The 18,862-nt window shown below is 36.7% G+C and overlaps 2 protein-coding genes across 2 annotated transcripts in view; both read right to left on the bottom strand.

Annotated features, from left to right (window-relative positions):
- MAP3K13 (mitogen-activated protein kinase kinase kinase 13) overlaps window positions 1-18,862 on the bottom strand; it is a 167,877-nt gene that overhangs the window by 112,685 nt on the left and 36,330 nt on the right. The gene's annotated exons all lie outside the window — the stretch shown is intronic.
- LOC103006269 (nucleophosmin-like) overlaps window positions 12,981-18,862 on the bottom strand; it is a 42,119-nt gene continuing 36,237 nt past the window's right edge. Inside the window, exon 2 of the mRNA XM_057546072.1 lies at window positions 12,981-14,147. Coding sequence (XP_057402055.1) covers window positions 13,292-14,119 — 828 coding nt within the window. The 5' untranslated portion in view covers window positions 14,120-14,147 and the 3' untranslated portion in view covers window positions 12,981-13,291. The remainder of the gene's footprint in view (window positions 14,148-18,862) is intronic.

Raw genomic sequence — 18,862 nt, 5'->3', positions numbered from 1 at the left:
AACAGGCAATTTACAAAAAAAGATATGCAATGGACAGTAAGAAAAATGTGCGACTTCAGTAATCAAAGAAATGCAAATTAAACCAAAATAAGATACCAGTTTCTCCTTGCAAAGTGGCTAAGATTGCTCTTTTACACACTGCTTTGGAAAAGGTATGGGAAAACAGATACTCTTATACACTGCTGATGGTTAAATACTTGTTACAACCATTGTGAAGTACAATTATTTGGCAGCAGGTATCAGTAGGCTTAAAATGTAAATATTCTTTGATCTAAAATTCAACTTCAAGGAATTTATTCTAAACAAATAATCAGGAATTTGCAAAAAGGGTCTAGCTATCAAGATTTCATCACATATGTGCTGAATTGGGTGATTGGGATTGACACGTATACACTGATGTGTATAAAATTGATGACTAATAAGAACCTGCAGTACAAAAAAAACAAACAAACAAAACAACTAATACTAAACTTTCATTGGGTTATTTGTATGGAAATATGTTAATATAAATGTTGCAGACATTACGTGAAATTTCTAAAAATCTTATATGTTCTGGTATAACGTTATAAGTCATAATTCTAGTTATTACTTTAAAATGCATATCTCAGAAATAACTAAATTTCCTTGTCAATTGCACTATTATGAACTTTCATCAAATCTTTAACTGTGGTCATTTTTAAGTCTTTTGTCATTTACAGACAGTTCTGGGTGTACTCTGATGCTTTTGTAAATATGTTCCTATAAAAGGGGTTCATCTTCAAGGAATTCATAGAAAAAACTCTGACAAGTACAGGTTTCTGGTAACTGTACTGCTGAACTGAATGAATAAGCATTTTCAGAACTCTAATGAAAAACTGATGAACTCATAAAAGTGCTAACAAAAGATGAAGATAAGAAAAAAATTAATTACATGGGACTGAGTGAACTGATGAGGATGATTATAATTTTTGTGACTTCGTTTGAATTAAAAAAAAAATCCCACAAGGACTCAGAGGCAAAGAATATACAAATCAATTTTCACTGCAAAGTAAAGGAGCTGTTACAGTGGAGGATTACTGGACTGAATGTCAATATTATGACATAGTATGAGTGTGTTTCGTGTTTGGTAATTGCAATCATTGTTGCTTTTGTTGTGGTCATCCATTTACAATGCTTGGTGTCAGTCTATTTATCTCTTGTAAAAATAAAATACAGTGTGTGTGTGTGGGAAAAAAAAAAGATTTCATCACGTAATTATTTAAAACATAAATCACTGGGAAAATAAAATATCCATAAAGGGAAGTTTTAATAAATAAATTATGTAAAACTATACAGTATCTAAAATGTTTACAAATTATATATTAAAATATATAAGGACAGATAAAAATATTGAAAACAAATTGTGAAAAAGGAAGGTAACATGATAATAGGTACCATGTAATCTGACACATCTCTATGACTAGAAGAATAGATATAATATTAGCCATGGTTATTTCTGGATGTCGGGATAGTGATGGATTTTATTTTCTTCTCTTTTAATCTAAATTTCTAAATTATCTATGAAGTACAAATTTATTACTTTGGGAACAAAATTAAGTTTTAAAACTTGCTAATTTAATAAATACTATTATTTTAACTTATTTAAATTCTTTGAACTTTAAAACACTTGTTACAGTTTTTTCCCCCTCTGATTTTAAGGGAGATATCAGATGTCAAGGCACAGATGGCTTGGCAATGATTCTGTAATATACTCTGCTATAGTGGGTAATATGTCTTCTTCAACTAGAGTGAGGGATGCTTGCGGCTGGGAATAAGCTTTGAGGAGGTGGGAGGGTTTGGGACCGAAAACCTTGACCAGAAGGTAGGTAGGGATACCTGTGTGTATTTACTTATTTTGTGTTGCAAGAAAATAGAAAAGTGAGGATGGCAATAAAAGATTATGAGATGAGTAGAAAGGAAGCTGAGAGACCCCATCACAGGAGGCACAGTCAACTGAGAAGGACAATAGACAGGATAATAAGGAACAGAAGAGGTTTGGATAGCTACTGCGGAAAATGCAAATAGATATGAATTCAAGGCCACCAATCAGCAGTGAGGACCCAACTGAGGAGGCAGTCAATCAACATAGCAGCAGAAAACACGATTAGGGAGGTACTCTGGGTTTGCATAGTCAAAGGAAGAAGGGCCAAAAGGTGACAAGGGGTGGAGGAGGGAAGCCTGGGAGGAAGCGATTGTTGAAATCATTATGTTGCCAAGCTGGATGGGGCATAAAGGCAAAGGGGTCAGGGATATATTTAGTTTGGTTACTATGGTATCTACTGCCATGTATGACACACAGTAATGTAATATATGTTTAAGGAAAAAAAAAGTAATGAGAGATTACATTACTTTTTTTTAAGGAAAAAAAAATAATGTAATATATGTTAAAGGAAAAAAAAGTAATGTAATATATGTTAAGGAAAAATAAAGTAACGTTCATCTCCAGTCTCTTCCTATTGTCTGGGCTTCTCCTTTGCCTATAAGCAGGCCCATGTCATTCCTTTTCAAAATTTCTCTCTGACTAATCTACTCACTTTCCTGTGCTTTACCACCAAACTTCTTGTAAGAACACTATATGTCAGGGCTGGCAGAAACTAGGCATGTGGGCCTCTACTCCTCCTCCCACACCTATGGTAGGTACAGCCAGTAGATGGTAGCACTCTTTCCTATTGACCCATACCATGAACATGCAAAATTGAACAGCACCTACAAAGGGCCCTGTATATATACGGTAAGCATTCAATAGCAATTCACTACATGAATAAATGAATGTATGTCACGCATTAAAGTAGATTTGGGATCACATTTACTGTTGCCCTTCTCATTCTAAGGTCTTACTAAAACTTGAATACAATCTATGCAGGTATGATTGAAAAGGAACATATAATAGAACTTTTTACACTATACCTGTGACCTTTTGTGGAAATGGGCACCTTTGGCCCCTCATATGCAGGAAGCCTTTGTTTAGGGTCAGTCTAGCTAGCTGCATGCCAAGCTGCTTCCAGGTACAGCATTTTCAAGCCTGAAAATGTGTTTTGGAATTAGGTATATCTTTTACTTTCCCTACCTTTTATGATCCCATTTCTATTCATTTACCCTCTATGCTTCTATTCAACACTCTCCCGGGTGTCATCCATTCGTAGCACAAAGGAGGAAAAAATGCACCTCACTCCCTTTTTAGGTACAGAAGCCATCTTTGGTAAGGCAGGAATCCCACCTTGCAAGGAAGACTTGCATGATCTTCAAGTCCGTCATGGCAGACATATTCTTAAGATGGTTCCTGTGATCCCCACCTGCTAATGTTTTCCCTTGACTGTGACTGAGACTTGCTTCTAACCAACAGAATACAGAAAAGGTGCTGGGTTGTATGTGATTACATGCACATAATGATGTGATGATGTTATATAAATCTGTACTCCCTGTCTTGCTGGAGTTTCTCCCTTGCTAGCTGTGAGGAAGGAAAATGGCCATGTTGGGGAACCCCACATGGCAAAGAAGTGTAGGTGGTCTCTATAAGCTGGGGGACACCTCTACCCAATAGGTAATAATGACCAAAAAAACCAAAAACCAAAAACCAAACAAACAAAAAAACCCAACCCCAAAACAAAAAGCTGAAGCTCTCAGTCCTACAACCACAGGGAACTGAATGCTGTCAGTAACTACACGAGTTTCCCAGTCAGGCTTCCAGATGAGAATCCAGCCCTGGCCAACACCTTGATTGAAGCCTTGTAAGACCGTAAGCAGAAGGCCCAACTAGGCCATGTTCAGAGTCCTGACCCACAGAAACTGAGATAATAAATGTGTGTTGTTTTAAGCCACTAAGATAATATTGTGATGCATCAATAGAAAACTAATACACCCACAGAACTCAACACCATCCTGACTAGAGACAACTTGGTTAATATAGAAAGCAACTAAAACCCAATAAAGATTATAATGGCACACTTGAGTACTCCTTTTTATATAAATAATAGTAACATAATAGAGCAAACTCAAATAAGCATGGTTTACAAGCCTAACACTGTTAGTGATAGTCACATTCATCAGCAATAATCATACACAGTGCTATATTAGTTAGTAAGGAGAATTATTAAAAGTATAAAAGATACAGCCCCCACCTTCCAATATCCTTTGTTTCCTAAATCTTATCTATGTCATCTGGGAGTTTCTTTATATAAAGGTCTTATATAAAGTGTTTCTAAAATAGCAAAGCCAGAGGCATAGATAAGGCACGCAGAGCAGCTTGTAGGCAGCAAGGAAAACTGTAGAAGGGGAGGATGAGTGAATTGGTTATGTATTGCAGCATAACAAATTGCCCAAAACCTAGCAGCTTAAAACAACAAACCTTTATTATCTCACATAGTTTTTGAAGGTCAGGAATCTGGGAGCAGCTTAGGTGGGTGGTTCCAGCTCAGTGTCTCTCAGGAAGTTTCAGTCAAGCTGTTGACCGGGATGCAGTCATCTGAAAGCTTGCCTGGGGCTTGAGGAACTAAAGTTGACCCCTGAACAGCACAGGTTTGAACTGTGCGGGTCCACTTACATGTGGCTTTTAAAAAATTACATGTGGCTTTTAAAAATATTACAGTAATACATGATCTGCGGTTGGTTGAGTATCTAGATGTGGAACCGTAGATATGGAAGACCGATGACTAAAGACGGCCACCTGTAAGTTATATGTGGATTTTTAACTGAGCAGAGGGTTGTTTCCCCAAACCTTCCCACATTGTTCAAGGGTCAATTGTACTTCCAAGACTGTTCACTCACATAGCTGTTTGCAGGAGCCCTCAATTCCTTGATAACAGGAATTTCTGAGTGTCCTCATGACAAGGCAGCTGGCTTCCCCCAAAGAAAGTTAATCAAGAGCAAGGAAAAAGCTGCAGTGCTTTTTATGACCTAGTTCAGGGATTAGCAAACTTTTTTTTTTTAATAGATCTTTATTGGAGTATAATTGCTTCACAATACTGTGTTAGTTTCTGTTGCACAACAAAGGGAATCAGCCATATGCATACACATGTCCCCATATCCCCTCCCTCTTGAGAGCCTCCCTCCCATCCTCCCTATCCTACCCCTCTAGGTCATCGCAAAGCACCGAGCCGATCTCCCTGTGCTATGCTGCTGCTTCCCACCAGCCAACTATTTTACATTCGGTAGTGTATATATGTCGATGCTACTCTCACTTCGCCCCAGCTTCGCCCTCCCACCCCATGTGCTCAAGTCCATTCTCTATGTCTACCTCTTTATTCCTGCCCTGCAACTAGTTCATCAGTACCTTTTTTTTTTTTTTTAGATTCCATATATACGCATTAGCATACGGTATTTGTTTTTCTCTTTCTGACTTACTTCACTCTGTATGACAGACTCTAGATCCATCCATCCACCTCACTACAAATAACTCAGTTTCATCTCTTTTTATGGCTGAGTAATGTTCTATTGTATATATGTGCCACATCTTCTTTATCCATTCATCTGTCAATGGACACTTAGGTTTCTTCCATGTCCTGGCTATTGTAAATAGTGCTGCAATGAACATTGTGGTACATGATTCTTTTTGAATTATGGTCTTCTTTGGGTATATGCCCAGTAGTGGGATTGCTGGGTCATATGGTAGTTCTATTTTTAGTTTTTTAAGGAACCTCCATACTGTTTTCCATAGTGATTTATCAATTTACCAACAGTGCAGGAGGTTTCCCTTTTCACCACACCCTTTCCAGCATTTATTGTTTCTAGATTTTTTGATAATGGCCATTCTGACCAGCGTGAGGTGATACCTCATTGTTGTAAACTTTCTTGAAGGGCTAAATAATAAATATTTTAGGCTTGCATGCCATAGAGTATTGTAACTAATTACCTCAGTTGTTTCAGTGCAAAGTCAGCTACGTACAATATGTAAACAAATGGGGATGATATGTTCCGATACAACTTGATTTATAAAAATAGGCGGCCAGCCCATACAGTAAAGTTCGCTAACCCCTGACCTGGTCTCAAAGCTGCATGCCCTCATTTTCCCTTTATTCATTCATTAGAAGCAAGTCATTAGGGTCCAGCCCACACTCCAGGGGAGAGGAATTAGGCTCTATCTCTTGAAGGGAGGAATAAAAGAATTTCTGGACATATCTTAAAACCATCACAATGGGCTTAACACATAGTAAGCAGAATATGGGTTAAATATTGCATTCGTTTCTTAGGTCTGCTGTTACAAATTATACAAACTGGGTGGCTTAAAGCAACACAAATTTATTCCCTCACAGTTCTTGAGACTAGAAGTCTAAAATCAAGGTATCAGTAGGGCCATGCTCCCTCTGAAGGCTCTAGGGAAGAATCTTTCCTCTTTGTAACTTCTGGTGGCTCCCAGCAATCCTTGGTGTTCCTTGGCTTGTAGTTGTTTCACCCCAATCTCTACCTCTGCCTTCAAATGGCCCCTTCCTTCTCTGTGTGTCCTCTCCTCTTCTTCTAAGGGTACCACTCATTGGATTTAGGGCCCACCCTACCCAGAACGACCTCATATTAACTTAAATAATCATAACTACAAAGAGTCTATTTCCAAATAAAGTCACATTCTGAGGTTCTAGGTGAATATGGATTCTAGGGGAACACTATTCAATCCCCCCCAACACACAATAGTGTTCCCTACCAAGTTCTCTGTCCTCACTTCCCGCCACTCCTAGCTCTAGGCTCTAGTCAGAGTGAATGGCTCGTTCTCCTAACCTACCAGGCTATATGATCTTGCTGTTGCTCTCCCTAGAGTGCCCTGTCACCTCTTCTTTGCTTCTACTTAACCTTTAAGATTATCCCTTCAGAATCCCTTGATGACACTCCTGGATCTGTTGGACGTGTTTTCACAGCACCCTTTGCATATTTCTAACACATCTGTATTGTAATGACTAGTATATAAGTTTGTATTCTACACTAAACCCTAAGCTGCTTGAAATCAGTAACTGTCATTTTCATTCCTGTGTCTTCAGCAACTAGCAGAGTACTTCGATAAATAGAAGGTATTCAAGAAACATTTGTTGATTGAACAAAGTTACAGGATTTTCTTCTTGTAAATTCTTAAATGCAGGATAAAATCTCTTTGGGCTAGGACAATTGTAACACAGTCCTTCCTGAACATAGGAGGCTAGATTTGTTATTTCAATAATTACTTTTATTAAAGTCTCTCTAGGCCCGAGCCATGGCAATAAAGGACTGTGTGTGCACAGCTGGCCCGCATCTGGAACACATCCACACAACAACTTGTGCAGGCAAGTTGATGAGTATTGTTCTGAATCCCTTCTACCACTCTCCACCAACCAGGCAATGTGAACTGCAAAGCAGTGTTGAATATTCTAGTTTTATATATTATGAATCAAAGTAGAAATATCCTTTCTCTAACTTTTTTCTTTCTTGATACTTGAAGGCCCATTACTTTAAGCAATAAAGTTTGGTTGCCTTATAGCAAGAACATTTTTTAAATTGAAATTTTTATTGAGATAACTGTAGATTCACATACAGTTAGAAGAAATAATACAGAGCAATCCCTTGTAAACTTTGTCCAGTTTTCCCCAACGTTAACATTATGCAAAATTATAGTATGATATCACAAACAGGATAGTGATATTGACATAATCCATTGATCTTACTCAGATTTCCCCCATTTTATTTGTACTCATTTGTGTGTGTATGTTTGTGTGAGTGTGCATTACATTCTATACAATTTTATCATCCGTGTAGGTTCATATGTCCACCACCACAGTTAAAATACTGAACAGTTTCAACGCCGCAAGTATCCCTTATGTTACCCTAAAGCATGTTCTATTACATCCCATCTTTTATGTTCCTATTGTCATATTTTATATACACAGATTTTACATTCTATAAGAAATGATATCATGTTAATATGTAGAATGTGATCATTTAAGGATACACAGTAAAATTGCTACAGCAAGTACTAAAAAATATTAAAAAGATACAGCTAACCAGTCATTAGATGAACTGAAATAGAATACTACAAAACATTTGATTAAACTAAAGTCAATTGATCAATCAAAGGAAGAAATAAGGAACAAAAAACCCGACGGGATAAACAGAAAACAAAAAACAAAGTACACCTAAGTAAAACCATATCAATAACTACATTAAATGTAGATGGACTAGAAGGTAAAGACTGAGACTGAATTAAAAAAAGCAAGATCTGATTATATGCTATTTCTAAGAAACACAATTCATACATAAAAAAGACAGACAATTTGAAAATAAAAGGAGGAAGGAATGATATACTATTCAAATACTAAGCATAAAAAAGCTGGTGTGACTGTTTTACCAGACAAAACAGACTTCAAAACAAAGAGCATTAGCAGAGATAAAGAGGGAGATTTAATAATAATAAAAGGGCCACTTAATCAAGAAGACAAAATAATCCTAAATATGGACATAATCAACAACAGAGCTTCAAAGTATGGGATGACAGAACTACAGAAATAGTTAAGTCCACAATCATAGCGATTTTAACACCCCTTTCTCAGTAATAGGTAGTAATGGAAGTAGACAAAAGAAATCCATAAGCAGATAGACTTAAACAATACTATCAACCATCTTGTTCTAATTGACACTCATGGAACATTGCACTTAGCAGCCGCAGAATACATAAGTGCAAAGATAGTTGCACCAATATAGACCTTATTCTGGGCCTTAAAATGTTTCTCAATAAATTTCCAGGGACTCCCCTGGTGGTCCAGCAGTTGAGACTCTGTGTTCCCAATGCAGGGGGCCCGGGTTCAATCCCTGGTCAGGGAACTAGATCCCACATGCTGCAATTAAGAGCCTGCATGCCACAACTAAAGATCCTACATGCTGCAACTAAAGAACCCGCGTGCCACAACAAAGATCCCGCACGTGGCAACAAAGATCCCGAGTGCTGCAACTAAGACCCAGAACAGCCAAATAAATAAATAAATATTTTTTAAAAAAATAAATAAATTTCCAGACTGAAATCTTAAAGAGTATGTTCACTGACCATATACAAATTAAATTAGACATCAGTAAGATAAGTATTTTTATATATCGATAAGATACCTTTTTAAAAAATCCCTGTTCGCTTCACACCTGTCAGAATTGTCAAAAAGACCACAAATAACAAATGTTGGCGAGGATACACAGAAAAGGGAACCCTTGTACACTGTTGGTGGGATTGTAAATTGGTGCAGCCACTATGGAAAACAGTATGGAGGTTCCTCAAAAAACTAAAAATAGAACTGCCACACGATCCAGCAATTCCACTCCTGGGTATGTATATGAAAAAAACAAAAACTAATTTGAAAAGATACATGCACCCCAATGTTCATAGCAGCATTATTAGCCGAGATATGGAAGCAACCTAAGTGTCCTTCAACAGATGAATGGATAAAGATGTGGTATATATACACAATGGACTATTACTCAGTCATAAAAAAGAATGAAATGCTGCCATTTGCAAAAATATAGATGGACTTAGAGAGTATTATGCTTAGTGAAATAAGTTACAGAAAGACAACTACTCTATGTTATCACTTATATATGGAATCTAAAAAATAAAACAAACAAATGTATACAGCAAAACAGAAACAGACTTACAGATATAGAGAACAAACTAGTGGTTGCCAGTGAGGAGAGGAAGTGGGGGCAAGAAAGGGGTATAAGATTAAGAGATACAAACTACTATGTACAAAATAGACAAGCAACAAGGATATACTGTACAGCAGAAGAAAGTATATCCATTATTTTGTAATAACTTTAAATGGAGTATAATCTATAAAAATATTGAATGACTATGTTGTACACCTGAAACTAATATAATATTGTAAATCAACTCTACTGCAATAAAAAAAAATCCCTGTAATATCTGGATACTAAAAATACACATCTAATAACCCATGGGTGAAAAAACAAATCACAAGGAAAATTAGAAAAGATTTCAAACTAATTGAAAATGAAACAAACCCAACATGCCACAATGTGCAAGATACAAAGAAAACAGTGCTTAGAGGAAATATTATAGCTTTAAATGTGTGTTTTAGAGAAGAAGAAGGATTTTGAAGTAATAATCTTGATCTTGTTTCCACCAAAAAAGCTAGAAAAAACAGAGCACATTGCTATATTTAAAATAGACAACCAACAAGGACCTACTGTACAACACAGGGAATGCTGCTCAATATTTGGTAATAATCTAAATGGGGAAAGAATTTGAAAAAGAATAAATACGTGTATATGTATAACTGAATCACTTTGTTGTACACCTGAAACTAACACAACATTGTTAATCAACTATGTTCCAATATAAAATAAAAAGCAAAAAAAAAAAAAAATAGAGCAGACTAAACCTAAAGTAAGAATTACAAAAAGTAGAACTAAACCTAAAGAAAGAAGAGAAAATAATAAAGATAAGAAAAGAGACCAATGAAATAAAAAACAACAAAAGAGAAAATTAATAAAGCCTACAGCTAATTAAAAAAATATTAGTAAAACTGTTAATACCCAAGTGAGACTGATGATAGAAAACGGAAAGGAAAAAACAAATTGTGCTAAGTGACAGAAGCCAATCTGAAAGGTTACATACATATGATTCCAACCATTCTGGAAAAGGCAAAACTATGGAGACAGTAAAAGAAATCCAGGAATTTGGAAGAGGGAAAGAGGGAGGGATGAAGAGATGGAGCACAGTGAAAATATTCTGCATGATACTGTAATGGTAAATACCTGTCATTATACATTTTTCAAAACCCATAGAATCTGCAACACAAAGATGAACCCTAATGTAAACTATGGACTTTAGTGAATAACAATGTATCAATTTTGGCTCATCAATTGTAACAAATGTACCACACTACATGCAAGATATTAATAATAGGGAAAACTTGGGGTGGGAGTAGAGGTGAAAAAGTTTATGGGAAACTCTTTGTACTTTCTGCTCATTTTTCTATAAACCTAAAACTGCTCAAAAAATTCTATTAAGGGGGCTTCCCTGGTGGCACAGTGGTTAAGAATCCGCCTGCCAATGCAGGGGACACGGGTTTGAGCCCTGGTCCGGGAAGATCCCACATGCCACGGAGCAACTAAGCCCGTGAGCCACAACTACTGAGCCTGCGTGCCACAACTACTGAAGCCTGCGTGCCTAGAGCCCATGCTCCGCAATGAGAAGCCACCGCAACGAGAAGCCCACACACCACAATGAAGAGTAGACCCCGCTCGCCATAACTAGAGAAAGCCCGCGTGCAGCAACAAAGACCCAACACAGCCAACACAGCCAAAATAAACAAAATAAATAAAATTTTAAAAATTCTATTAATAAACCATCGACCAAACAAAAAGACAACCTAGTGAATAGAAGAAAATATTTGCAAATGATATGACCGATTATATATGTTGGATATTAATCCTTTATCGGTCATATCATTTACAAATATCATTTGCTTTTTGGAATTCTTTTTTCAAATATTTTCTATCTGCAATTGGTTGAATCCATGGATATGGAACCCATGGATATGAAGGGCCAGCTATACTTGATTTAAATCAAATTCTTGGAACATATAACCTATGCCATATTTTCCAAAGAACAATTAAATAAAATTTCACTTATTTCTTTCTCTCTATATTAATTTTCCCCAAAAAATCTTTAGCAACAAATATTAAGTTTATTAGTATACATAAGAAAAATATATAAAATTGAAATCACATTTAAAATTGAAATTTACATTTAAAACTATTTGCATAGCACTTACATTATGCCAGGTATTATAAGTAATCTAGAGATGATTTAAAGTATACAGGAGGATGTGCTTTGGTTATATGCAAATACTAGGTCATTTTATATAAGGAACTTGAGCATCTGTGGATTTTGGTATCTGAGGGGTTCTGGGATCAATCCCACAGGGATACTATGGGACGACTGTATTTCTTTTGATTTTACGATTTGCTTGACTTTTCTACATTTGGTCATGAAATTAGTCTTCCGTTATTGTTTTTCCTCTTACTGTGTTAGCAAGTTGGGACATAAATTATCTTAAGAATTCCCACAATTTATTCCTGAGAAACTGTATATTACAAACTTTGCCTCTGGCACTTTTAAGCTGTGTAACCTTGGGCAAGTTACTTAGCATTATCTGTATAATGGAGAAAATGACAGTGGTGGTGGTGATGGTGATAATTATGACCATACCTACCGAGATGGTTACTGTAAAGGTTAAACGAGATAAGGCATGGCAGCCCAAAGCACAATGCCTGCTCACAAATGTTTGCTAATATTTTAATAAATCTAGTCACTAAATCCAATTGATTCCATCTAAATATCATTCAAGTTTTTGCCCCATTCTTGATTCGCACATCTTTCCCTTAGGTTCCTTTCATCTCTCATGTGGCCTGTAACAAGAGCCTCCAAATATATCTCCCTGCTTCTAATCTCCTTCCCCTTCAATTCCTACAGGAGCAATCTTTCTAAAATACATTCTGATTATTTCACTCCCTTAATGAAAATCTTTCCATGGCTCCCCATCGCATAAAGCAATGCTTCTCAAACTTCATTCGTTCCCATACCTCTTCCCAAGCATTGCAAATGTTTCCTCTGCCTGGACTGCCTTCCCCATCTTTCTTCCTAAAGAATTCATTCCATATAATTTACCTTATTTTATCTGCAATAAGGATGTCACTTAACGTGAACTGCAAATTTTATTCCAGACCCTTATTTTGTACCTTAAAAAAATCTTTGAGTGGCATATAATTTACATACATGAAATACATAGATCGCAAGTGTTCTGTTTAATGAATGTCAACAATTCTACACATTCATGTAACCACCACCCCAAACAAGATCTAGAACACTTCTAGACCTCTAGAAAGTTCCCTGATGCTCCTTTCCAGTCAAGCAAAATATCTTCTTCCACTGCCCCAGTCAAACAAAAAAAAATTTTTTTTAGAAAGAGAAGCAGTGCTACTTTATTAAAATACTGGTTTATTTCACATGTATATATTTGTCTCCCCACCATTTCCATTTGTCTGACCACCACTACTACTATGTCCTATCATAACATTCCATACATACTTAAAACCAAGCAAAGGGTGGAGTTTCGTCTCTAAAAACTAAACAGGCATTTTGGACAACACATTCTTGGCAATGGAACCTGGACAATATTTATCAGACATGGCGGGGAAAGTTCTCACTCTGCATTATAAAAAGGACAGCCAGATATCAACCGCTACAGAAATGAAATAAGATGGAAAATTTTAACAAACTGTTTAAATTGTTTTCTTAGAGAGACTTCCTCCACTACCAGAGATCTTGAATAGCCTCCTGGTCAGTCATCTGGAAACAGTTCTTCACATTATTGATGAACTTGGCTTCCACTTTGGGAAGGGGACCACCTTTTCCTATAGTTGCTTTCATTTTTGCTTTAATGTCTTCTACAGAGTTAGGTCTTTTTGGTGTTTTAGGAGTTTTTTCCTGTTTTTTGAAGAATTCTTGACATTTTGATCTTGTTATTGATGGTTTTGGGTCTTTTCCATTCTGGTTTGATTTCTGTGCATTTTTGGCTGGAGTATCTCGTACAGATTTCTTTACTGGAGCTTTTTCTTCAGCTTCCTCATCATCATCGTCATCATCATCGTCATCTTCATCTTCATCTTCATCAGCAGCAAGTTTTACTTTTTTCTGTGGAACCTTGCTACCACTTCCAGGGACAGCACGCTTTCCAGACATACTTAGGAGTGTCACATCCCCCTCCTCTTCATCTTCTGACTCTGCATCTTCCTCCACAGCTACTAAGTGCTGTCCGCTAATATGCACAGGACCTGAACCACACTTCAACTGTAAGACCACAGGTGGTGTTATTTCAAAGCCCCCAAGGGAAACCGTTGGCTGTACAGACATTTTTGAAGTTGCCAGTGTTACTTTGATTGGACTGCCTTCATAATTCATTGCCTCTGCTTCAACAGTGTGCAATTCATCCTTTGCGCCAGCCCCTAAACTGACCGTTCTTGAAGATAACTGGTGCTCATTTTCATCATTATCCACCTTAAAGTGATAATCTTTGTCAGTCTTTGGTTCACAACCGAGAAGATAGTTCTGGGGCCTCAGGGGGCTCATGTCCATCTCCATCTAATCTTCCACGGGTTGGTGGCATGCACTCAGGTGGGAGAGAAAGTGGACAGATAAATAACTACTGTTCCGGAGAACAGCCGCACAGGATGGCATCACACCACAGTAAAGCCAAAAATGTTACGACAAAAAAGATTTTAAAGGTCACAGAACAATCATAATTTTTTCCATTGATATTAAAAGTGCTTTGCATGATTTCAGCTTGCATGATCATTTTTACAGTCCCACATTACTGTGCATAGAGAGGGTTGTTTGTGTTTTGTAACTTTTCATTTTATTTCATTTTTGGCATTTTAGCTATATCTGTTTATGTGTATATGTGCATGTGTGTGTGAATGGTTGCTCTAAAGTAGAAATCAGCAACTACAGCACATGGACAAAATCCAGCTCATGGCCTTTTTTAAAGAATAAATAATACTTGATTAGAATGCAGCGCTGGAGATCATATGGCCCACAAAGCCTAAAATATTATTATCTGACCCTTTACAGAAAACGTTTCCCAACCCTTGCTCTAAAGTGATGGTTCTTACATTTTAGCATGTATCAGAATCACAGAAAGACTGTTGAGTCACACCCCCAGAGCTGCTGACTCAGGTCTGCAGTGGAGCCAGAGACCTTCATCTCTAACAAGCTCCCAGGTGATGCCGATGCTGCTGGGCTGACTATGCCCTAAGAACCACTGTTTTAGAGATTATATTATATAACTTTAACTTATTACAACCTCCCTCATACTATTTTGTACTACTTCAATCCCAACTTTTGTGCTCTTGTTATATTTTATTTCTTCATACACTCTTAACTCTATTGTACATTGTTATTATTTTTGCTTTAAATAGGTCATAGTTTTTTCTGTAAATAACACACAGTGAAATTGACTTCCTGTGGTGTACAGTTCTACAAATTTTAACTTATGTATGGATTCTTGCAATTGCCATCACAATAAGTCCCTCTGTTAAAGGATTTAGTAGAAATGAGGAGCATGAATAAATGAAGAATTTTACCACAGAGATGGAAAGTATAAAAAAAGAATCAGAAGGAAATTCTAGAAATAAAAAATAAATATAAAAATTTAAGAATTCATTAGATGGGCATAAGGGTCTTGCTATTGAGTGAAGGTAACTTCTCTACTGTAATGTAAGGTTCTCGTGTTTTCTGCTCTTTTTCTTTATTCAGTGAACCAGCACTATTAATATCCACTTATATGTTGGTCATTTCCAATTTGTATTTATTGCTGTTAATGTGTATCTGATATGATTTCTTAAGTGTATTGTCTGAAAACTTTATTCTTGAAACTTTCAACTGGAAAAAGTTCTGCCAAAATTATTTTTTCTTTCTCAGTTTCTCAAAACAGCCATAGAAACCACTTTGTTTTTCATGTTTGTTCCTATGGACCTTATTGTCTAATCATTTTCCAGGTAAGAGATTATAAGGCAGCCTTTTTCAGGTTTTCAATTAGTAACTTTTTATGGTCTTTCTTGGAGAGGTTTGTTTCCTGGTTTATGATCCTCTAGATACTTTAGGGAACTTTAGTGAGGAAAGCTTGTAGTTTCCGAGACACTCGGCAGCCATTGTGCCCCCACCTCCATCATCTTATTAAATTATGAAAGCTGTTAAGGAGAATGGAAAGACAGCCTAGAGGTGGGGTTCAATAACTTTTACAACTTCCATTCTGATTATAATAAAGTATCAGGCTGCTATAAAGACATCAAGTTTTGTTCAGCTCCCAGGTCCAGGTTAATAAGCAGTAGAGTTACATAAACATCTTTCCATTTGACACCTCACAATCCCTAGATGCCTTCTGAGGTATGTCTCACCCTTTTGTTTATACTATTATAATACAAACTAAAAATTGGTTTTCAATTTCTAATGTAAAATTCTTTTGTCATCTATGTTGTAATCCTGCCTCTAAGCATTTGCCTAAGTAATCTCTCTTGCCTGTTTTTTGATGAGGTGTGTCATAAAGTACTGTAAAGGGTGTGTTTACTTTGTGTTGCATTTATTGAGAAGTAGAAAAAAGGCCGTTCTATACCTTCCAGATGTTCCATCGTTTCTTTGATGTCTGCAGAACAACCTGTGTAAATTGTTTCTACTAAGTTTGTATTGCAAATGTATTTTGAAATGAATTTTACCAGGATCCATCATACCATTTTGCTATGAAAACAATGGTACACATCTCACAACATGGCATTCAAGGTTTATTCCTTAAATTCTAGACTAATGCTCGAAGTAGTGTATTTTATTATCTGGTTATGATTGTATTTGTTGTCCTGGGAGGAAGGCAGAGTGAGATATTATCACCTCACTTTCCACATGAGGAAGTGGAGACATGAACAGAAATGATTAAATGAGACAGCACACAAGAAAAGTATCTGGGACAGAGCTTGGTATGTGTGTATATGTGTGCATGTGGTGTGTGTGTACATATACAGAGAGACACACACATATATGTGTATATATATGTATTTTATATATATATATATTTTGCAAAATGAGGGTGAGGGCAATAATTTCTTTCTTTATAAGAATATATAGGGCTTCCCTGGTGGCGCAGTGGTTGAGAATCTGCCTGCTAATGCAGGGGACACGGGTTCGAGCCCTGGTCTGGGAAGATCCCACATGCCACGGAGCAGCTGGGCCCGTGAGCCACAATTGCTGAGCCTGCGCGTCTGGAGCCTGTGCCCCGCGACGGGAGGGGCCGCGATAGAGAAAGGCCCGCGCACCGCGATGAAGAGTGGCCCCCGCTTGCCGCAACTGGAGAAAGCCCTCGCACGAACCGAAGACCCAACACAGCCAAAAATAAATAAATAAATAAATAAATAAATAAATAAATAAATAAATAAATAAGAAAATCCTTAAAAAAAAAAAAAAAGGAATGTATATATATGTATAACTGAATCACTAAAAAAAAAAAAAAAAAAAAAAAGAATATATATACTTACTATCAAAAAGCAAATTAGCGGCAGATCTAAAATTAAACCTTCTTAATTTCTAGTAAGCTCTATTCAGATGTCACAGATAACATTTCCCTATCTGGCTATTAGCTTTCCACATTCAGGAGAAACTAATATCTGTTACAGTAATCAATTTTTAAAATACAATCCAAAAACATTATAGGGACACTTCCTTAAACTCTCTTTTCTTTATATATTTCTACTGGCATTACAATACTATTTTGACTTCTTCCTCAGATCTCTTTCTCTGAATACAGCCTTCAGCCAAATTCTGGTTTAAGTAAAGTTTGGCTTTGATTTCCCTCTACTTTCTATTTTGGTTCTTCTGCTTCTTATGTGACAATCCATATTCCATAAAAATCAGTTCATGGGCAGAAACAGCAGGAAGAGGAATCTGATTAGGACAGTGAACTGTGAGTCAGAGAGTGGGAATTCCACAGGGGGAAAAAGAAAAGGCTTTCAAGCAATTAGGAACTGGGATTACTAAAGGAGTTGAGTGATTTGAGAGAAGCAAGGGGTTAATAACTTGGAGTTTGCCAGGCAATAAGTGAGCAGGGCAGAGCAGGCCAAACAAGTATATGGAAACAGCAGCAGGCAGAATGCAAAAATGCTTTGTACCTTCAGTCACTCTTTATTCCTCTTATTATGGCAAATTTCAATCTAATGTGACACTATCCCAGAAGCCTACCGGTAGTAATAACTGCAACAGTTGGCTGGCTGACCAGTCATTATGGGGTGAGGAGTGATTACAGCTCTTTTGGCAGAAGGGTTTTCTTCACTCTGTTGAAATGGATGCAATTACAGTAATTCACACCAAAGAGGGAGAAAATGATCATTAACTTATTACAACCCTCAAAAATAGTATGTTTTGAGGAGAGGACTGAAGCAACACTTCTCCAAGTAAATTCTATGCCACACTCACTCCTGTATTTTAGTTCAATGCTCCAGATGAAAAAGGCTTCTGTGGTCAAACATGCTGAGAAATGCTGCATGATCCTCTTACTAGAAACATTAATAAAGGTCCCGAGAAGTCTTGCAGTAAGAACGTAAGTTCATTTAATTTTATTTAATTTACTTTTATGGTTAGTGCTTTCAGTGTCCTGCTCAAGAAATCTTTGCATACTCCAAGACTGCAAAGATATTTTTCTTTGTTTTTCCTAGCTCTTGGTTCTGAGTTTTATATTTAGATCTATGATCCATGCCTATTTAATTTTTGTATATGGAGAGAGAAAGACATGGAGATTCTTTTTTTTCCCATAAGAAAATCCATTTGATCCAGCAACATGTTTAAAAAGACTATCCTTTTCCCGTTGAATTTACTTGCCACCTTGATCAAAAATCAATTGACCTCATATGTGTGACCGATCTCTGGACGCACTATTGTGTCCCATTGATATTATTTATCTATGCTTAGAGCAATACTTGATTAACTGTAGCTTTAAAGTCTTGAAATCACATATTATAAATCTTCCACCTTGTTGTTTCTTTTCAAGGTTGTTTTAGCTCTTCTATATTCATTGCATTTCCAAATAAATTTTAGAATCAGCTTGAAAATTTCTTCAAAAATGCCTGCTTGAATTCTGATAGAGGTTGCATTGGATCTATAGATTAATTTAGGGACAATTGGCGTCTCAACAGTTTTGAGTTCTATAATCCATGATCATGGTATGGTTGACCCTTGAACAATACAGGTTTGAACTGCATGGGTCCACTTAGATTTTTTTCAATAGTACATTGTACGGTACCACATGATCTGAGGTTGGTTGAATCTGCAAATTTGGAACCCAGAGGG

The sequence above is a fragment of the Balaenoptera acutorostrata genome, chromosome 4 (assembly GCF_949987535.1).
Source record: "Balaenoptera acutorostrata chromosome 4, mBalAcu1.1, whole genome shotgun sequence".
NCBI lineage: Eukaryota > Metazoa > Chordata > Mammalia > Artiodactyla > Balaenopteridae > Balaenoptera > Balaenoptera acutorostrata.
The sequence above is the reverse complement of the archived record's forward strand: the minus strand, read 5'-3'. Positions and strand labels throughout refer to the sequence as shown.